This window comes from Danio rerio, chromosome 20 (assembly GCF_052040795.2).
Source record: "Danio rerio strain M-AB ecotype USA chromosome 20, GRCz13ab, whole genome shotgun sequence".
NCBI classification, from domain to species: Eukaryota; Metazoa; Chordata; class Actinopteri; order Cypriniformes; family Danionidae; genus Danio; species Danio rerio.
The window spans coordinates 29,790,808-29,798,198 of record NC_141040.1 but is presented as its reverse complement, the minus strand read 5'-3'; the positions used below and the strand labels follow the sequence as shown (position 1 = coordinate 29,798,198).

The 7,391-nt window shown below is 31.0% G+C and overlaps 1 protein-coding gene across 2 annotated transcripts; it reads right to left on the bottom strand.

Annotated features, from left to right (window-relative positions):
• Position 1: 1 nt before the first annotated feature.
• zgc:153896 lies at positions 2-7,388 on the bottom strand. Of its 2 annotated transcripts, XM_087297793.1 has the most exons (6): positions 7,116-7,388; positions 5,416-5,543; positions 3,166-3,311; positions 1,608-2,234; positions 333-564; positions 2-211 (listed from the first exon to the last, which is right to left on the bottom strand). In XM_087297793.1, the coding sequence occupies exons 2-6, from the start codon at positions 5,447-5,449 to the stop codon at positions 138-140; spliced, it is 1,113 nt and encodes a 370-aa protein (XP_087153919.1). In that variant the 5' UTR covers positions 5,450-5,543; positions 7,116-7,388; the 3' UTR covers positions 2-137. The 2 variants fall into 2 exon arrangements, with proteins under 2 accessions (XP_087153919.1, NP_001038659.2); NM_001045194.2 differs by lacking the exon at positions 7,116-7,388 and having other exon boundaries at positions 5,416-5,657.
• Between the last annotated feature and the right edge of the window lie 3 nt (positions 7,389-7,391).

Below are 7,391 nucleotides of genomic sequence, written 5' to 3'. Positions count from 1 at the left end.
ATTATTTGTATTATTTGACTTTATATAATAAATATAAAAGGAAAAAGTTCATTTATCAACATCACATTCAGTAAATGTTTTTGATAAGCTTAAATGCATTCAGTGTTTACAAAGAACAGTAGTATTGGGGAATTTCTTTAAATTAAGGTTAAAATAACTGTAGATACTACAAGAAGGGTAAAAGACACCTGGATTCTTCCACTGCTTCCACCTGAAAGTAAGAATACAATCAATTGGTTAATACATTTTCTTAAAATCCACACAGGTAGAAAAAATAAAATGTTGAAAATAATTTTTTAGATTGGTACTGAATGATCACGCTCAATTCTCACCAGCATCAAAGTTATCCACTAGCATGCCTTTGGTGTCGCTGAGACTTCCATTGTTTGCTTCAGGAACGACACCCAACAGCTTACACATCAGTGGATAGATGCTGACGCTGTCAAACGGCTCTGCCAAGAAGTTTGGGCTGAAGTCTGGCCCAAAGGCTCGGAAAAACATTTTCATATCCATTTCCTCACTGCTGAATCCATGATCTCCTTTGTTGATATCCAAAATGAGCCTCTGCACAAATCACAAATGGGAAATATTACAACAGAAGACCACACACACATACAGAACTATTTGGGGTATGAAATAAAAAACATATTTGGGGTATGACACAATAATACCAGGCAAGCAGCACAACTGTTTTCAACATATTATAAAAGGTTTATGAATGCCAAATCAGAGTAATTTAATGAGTTCTTTTAAAAAAAATGAATACTGTGACACTCAAAACACAGTAATGATTGATAAAATTCAACAAGGCATAAAAGGAATAAATTCCAGCTTAAAACATATTAACATTTTAAACTACAGTATCATTTTAAATGGAAAAAAATTCCATGTATGAATATTATTGCAATTTCAGAAAACCTGTCTTTCCTTTAGCTCAGTTTTTCTTCAACTGCTTCCAAAACAAAACTGTGCATCTGATGTGTTTATTCTGCAAATCCTGCCAATGGCCCTGGTCAAGAACAATTCAGAAATAGACAGCAGCATGCATCTCAAGTGATTCAGTTGGCAAAAATAATCCATTATTTATCTGCTTAACTATACTGGGCCGATATTATTCTTGTTAGATATCAAGTGCGTAACTTTGGTTTGAAAAGTGTGGGGGACACAAATTGGAGGAAATTTTATGATTTAAATCCCATTTTCTACCATTAAATGGACTGTCGCAACTGTTGATATAGAAAATGTGACAATACTGACCTAAGCTTATATTGAATCAACCAACTTGGATCTTTTTTTAATCCATTTTGACATCTCATGCTGCTATGGTATTTTATTAATGGTCATTTCAACCACAATATTTTGCTTATGCACTGAAAAAAATATTTATTGGATTTGATACATTTTTTAAGTGATTGCAAACAATTCATATGGACTGAATTTAAACTATCTAAGTTGAAAATTACTCTATTTTATTTGTTTGTTTAAATTCAGCCCATTTAAATAGTTTGCAACCGTTTAGCAAAAATATTTTTTCAGTGTGCCTACTAGACTTGTCAGCTTTGATAATGTGAGCTTTTAAACAATAGTTTAAAATGAATGACACTTACAGAGTTGATATTGAAACCCAGGTCTGCCAGAAGCACAATAGGCTGAATTCGTGCATGTTTCTTCATGTGAAAGTTTTCTGGTAACTCATCTTTCCTATAGACCGTCAGATTTGGATGTGCGTTCTTCAAGGCATTATAAACTTCTTGTTCTTTGCCCTCTCTTGGTGTGATCATCCCAAACCCACCATAGTCAAGCAAGTCAAAGCGGGTTAGCTTTAACAAACTTATGTAATTGGCAAGTACAATTTCTTTAACCTCAGTGGCGTTTTTAATAGTGGTCATTCCGTGATCTGAGGTAAGAATGACGTTAAGATGATCGGTCAGTGCGTTCTTGTGAATTGATTCCCTGAGGTAACCAATAGTGCGATCGATTTGTTCGATGATCTTTCTTCTCTCATGAGTTTCAGGGCCTACAGCATGACCCACGTTGTCTGGTTCTCCATAGTAGAGAGTGACAAAGTCAAAGTCCTCTTTGGCGAACCATCCCATCACAGTGTCAATGTTCTGTTGCCATTCTGTCTCGTTGTCATCAGGAGACCCGTGATTTTCCACCAGGAACCGATTCACTGCTTGACCACTGTAATTTACTCCTCCACCAGGATAGTAGAAAGATGCTGTTTTCAGACCCTATAAAATAAAGAGAAGATGCTATTAGAGAAAAACAAGGCATGAAATATTCATAAGGTGTGTACTAAAGAATCTGACCAAGGATTTGAGAATCTTTCTAGCAAACTTATATGTGTTGTTTCAAGAAAGCAACCATTCATTTGTGTTTTATTTTTATTTGTTTATGTTAATTTATTCTACATTAAATTATTTTATTTAATCAAATAAACATTAGTAATTTATATAAATTACATTATATCACTTGATCATTAGGTCATGATTTGATTATTATTATTGCCATTTTATTATGTTTATTTTATTTTATTATTATTATTTTCCTATAATTATTGTTTCATTATTTCATTTGTCCATATTGTTATAATCTTATGACTGTGTGAATTCAAGCGACTCTTGTTTTCAAGAGTAAGAGATCAGAGAATATCCGCATTTCAAGGTCTGTATTGTCTCTGGACAATGTTGTGAAGCAGTAATTTTCCATTGCTGTTGCATGTTGTATAATAACACTTGTTTGATTTATTCTAGTCAGACCAACTAAGATTATTCAATAAACTCTGCTCCTCTTTAGCTTTCTCAGTCAACTCCTATATTGATAGGAGACTGTTAATTCAGTTAAATACTGGTTAACAGGTTTGGGTATCGGAAAGTCTGCTGACTTGTTGTTCCTGGAGAAACTGACATTTTCTGACAAGATTTGGCATCTGGGGCTGAATCATTTTTATCTGGCGTTGAGATGGTGGTCTCACATTACCAAATGATGCACACTATGCACTTAACTATTCAACTCAACTATTTTGGTTCAAAAAGAAACAATTATGTCACAGTGCAGAAAATAGTGAAGACATCTTCCCCTGCATTTTCTACAATTAAAAGAAAGACCAAAAAGAAAAAAATCTGGATTTTTTTTTTCTGCTCAAAAAATTCACAAGTTTACCTGTTTTTGCGCCGTTATCCACAGTGGCAAAACACCGTTATCCCACCATTCAGATTTCTTCAGTGTTGCCTTATGAGGGACTCTTAAACCCGTTGTATCATTGAACATAAGGTTATGGACAACACCATGGTCCTCTATCCATCTCCCTGAATGAAAGATTAAGATGTGATCATATAGTTAGACATTGTGATGTGTATATATACTAGCGGTCAAACATTTTATGAAAAAAAAGAAGCTTTTCCTGCTCAACAAGGCTGCATTTATTTAATAAAAAATACAGTGTAGATTGTAAAATTGTGAAATTTTATCGCACTATAAAATAACTGTTCAAAAGTAGTTTATCATTTAATTTAATAATTTATTTGAGGGATTTTAATGCTGAATTTTCAGCTTCCTTACTCCAGTCACATGATCCTTCATAAATCTCTCTAATATGAATTATTATTATTATTATTATTATTATTATTATTATTATTATTATTGTTATTATTATTATTATTAGTAGTAGTAGTAGTAGTAGTAGTATTAATATTATTATTATTAGTAATAGTATAATTATTTATAATAATAATAATAATAATAATAATCTTCTTATTCTTAACAATAATAATAATAGTATTAAAAGTAATAATGACTTGAATAATCAATTTATTTGAAACTATATACATTACATTTAATAAATGCTGCCTTGAGGAACAATGATAAAAAAAGAAAAAATAGACCCCAAACTTTTGACCAGTAGTGTGTATAAATACAGTAGAAGTCAGAATTATTAAACATGTTTATTTTTTCCCCAAATTTCTGTTTAACAGAGAGATTTCTTTAACACGTTTCTAAACATAATAGTTTTAATAACTCATTTCTAAATAATTTCTGATTTATTTTATCTTTGCCATGATGACAGTAAATAATATTGTACTATATATATATATATATATATATATATATATATATATATATATATATATATATATATATATAATTAATCTGTTTATTAAACTAACATAACAAAGCAATTTTACAGAGAAATTTAAGCAAATATTATTCCCACCTCTACCCTCTACTATATTTTTCAAGACACAGGTGACGAAGGCTTAACTAGATTAATTAGGTTAACTAGGCAGGTTAGGGTAATTAGGCAAATCATTGTATATTGATGGTTTGTTTTGTAGACTATCGAAAAAAATATCGCTTAAAGGGGCTAATAATTTTGACCTTAAAATGGTGTTAAAAAATTAAAAACTGCCTTTATTCTAGCCGAAATAAAACAAATAAGACTTTCTCAACAAGAAAAAAATACTATCAGACACACTGTGAAAATTCCCTTGCTCTGTTAAACATCATTTGGGAAATATTTAAAAAGAAAAAAATTAAAGGGGGGCTAATAATTCTGACTTCTACTGTTTATGCATAAATCTAGTTATACATAATTTTTTTTAGCAAGAACAACCAATATGTATCTGTAGTTTAATAATAGATTTAAATAACTTGATCACAATGTGTCATTGTATTTTTTATTACTCTTGAGCATAACTTAAAATGCACAAAATAAAAACTGTAAATTGACCACATGGTTAATGAACTTGAAACTCTGCTTATGTAAATAACCTTGAAGTTGGAGCACATGCTAACTTTGCACTGTCATTTAATTAGGTTCAATTTATTGGCCTAGTAAGTGTGTGTTCAGCAGCCCTCGGCAGACAGCTTAAGACTTTGAACATCATGATAATGCACAATGGACAACAATATGTACCTTAACAGAGTATAAGCTTTTGTGAAGCAAGAGCACAAAGTACGTCACTCAAGTGTTAGAGGCAATTTTTTTTCATCGTATCCTGTATTAACATTTACAACATGTATTTATCAGTTGTATCACAATCTATATTGTTGTATAATTTCTAGTATACTAGTATAAAGTTTTTCTTTAAAATAATTTCAACTAAAGTTAAAGAGATAGTTTAAACCCACAACTGGAAATTCTGTCATCATTTAATCAACCTTCACTTCACACAAATTAAGATGTGTTAAAGAAAGCTATAAACCTGTAACTGCTGACTTCCATGGTATAGGAGTCAATGATTAAAAGTACATAAAAGTTTTGGGTGATCTATCCCTTTAAATTGTGTATATATTTTATCCATTGCTTCTAAATTCACTGACTGTTATTCATGAAGTAATTGAAACAACCACTGATGTGTTTTCTCAACATAAGTCAGTAATATATTAATATAAGTAAAAGTTGAGCCTTACCTGTAATAGTAGTAAAGTGTGATGGAGATGTCATAGTGAGAGCTGGAGGATTGATGTACTTTGCTTTCACTCCTTCTTTAACCAGTTTGTCCAGATTTGGAGTGTCCACATCTTGGTCATAATCCCACCTGAAACCATCGAATGAGATCAGCAACAGCTTATTATATGTCCTCCTTTCTGACAGAGGTTTACCGTTCACACTCAGAAATAAAGCCAACACCAGCACAAGTTCTGACTTCATCTTGAGAGACTTAAGCAGAGTGAATATCAGCAAAAGCTGATCTTGGTTTTATAAGCTTTATCAGCAGACTGATAAGACAACATATGGATTTTCTGTAGTTCTCTTTTAATTTATTGTCAAACAATCACTGAAGGAACAAATCATGTTAAAGTTGTAAATCAAGTCTAAAATATGCTGTAAAGGTTTTATTTAATTGATTTACCTTTACTAATAAAAAGACAATTTAGTCTCCGCTGTCATATTTTGCAATATTTTATTCTAATTGGGCGTAAGAGGCTTTATCTTGAGAGATAGGGATGAAGCTGATATGGAGGGTAAATTTAGAGATCTGAAATATTGTTGATAATCTGATCTTAATCTTTATATGTACCAAGATATATTGAATTCAAATCATTGTCACGTATATTAAGGCATTTACATTTGTTGTATTTTGATAATGCACAACATTGCCATTCAGTTTGTAATATTTAATTATATATTTATTTTTTTTAAAACTTAAAAAGTTGTCGACAGTCAATAAAATAAACAATGCAAATAAATTGTCTCAGTTGATTTTATTACTTGTTTGTCCTGCTTTAATAAACCTTTTTCTTCTACTATTTTGATGTTTAACGGCGGTTGGCATCCATCTTCAATGGTGCATTACTCTTCTGTACTTGAGTGTGGACAAGATTTGGACAGAAATAACAACTGCTCCCTATTACTTCATAGGCTAACCAGACATTCCTCTTTCTCTCTTTAATATATATATATATATATATATATATATATATATATATATATATATATATATATATATATATATATATATATATATATATATAGTATTTTTTCTAATATATCCTTGAGAGCACCCTTGAACTATGGAGTTATTTTTGTTTCTTTATTATTCAATCAAAATATTTAATTTTAGGGGGAAAAGTAACTACATCAGTAATTAAAAAAATAAAAGATTGCAAAAAAAAGTATTTAAAAACTTATGTAAATGCTAATAAAATATTTTAAAGTGCAAAAAATAAACTGTTGTCCTATTATGCAATTGTCATTGGACAAGTTTATTTTGCTCACTGTTTCTGCTGTCATTTATTGCACATCAAGAATCTTTGAAAAGTCTTATACCCCCATTTTCCTTAATTTATTTTAAATAAACTTTACGTCATACGTCATGACTTGAGGCCTCTTTGTTGAGAACCATAGTTTTAACGTAATGGGGTCGAATGGGGTATATGCACTCGAACTTTTAATTTTCAGCCAATTAATTTTAATTTTTTCGGTGAACTGTCTTTCCATTACAAAATCGCCACGTTTAAGATCCGTTTTCTTTTTTAAAAAAAAATCAGTGATCTTCACTGCCTGTTAGTAATACGATTTGAAGTGGGTCTCTGGACAGATAAAACGCACTGCATTAAATTCCATTTCCTCTTCCGCCATGCATTAAAAATATGAACATTTATTTTACCTCAGTATTTTGATTCGAGTTTCTGCGCTCGACTGCTTGTACAGACAGCACTACGTTAGCTGTTACACGGTCAGGGAAGTTATCATCGGGAAGTTATCATCTTGTTTTATTCTTGAACAACTAAATCAAAGTTTCAGTTTATTGAACAATGTATTCTAATAACATTACGATGTCGATGCTGTAAAAGGAACCTTATAAAATATAAATAGGAAGTTTACCGTTGGCTATAAAAAAAACACTTGACTTGTATTTTAAAGCCACTAACCGGAAGCCGGA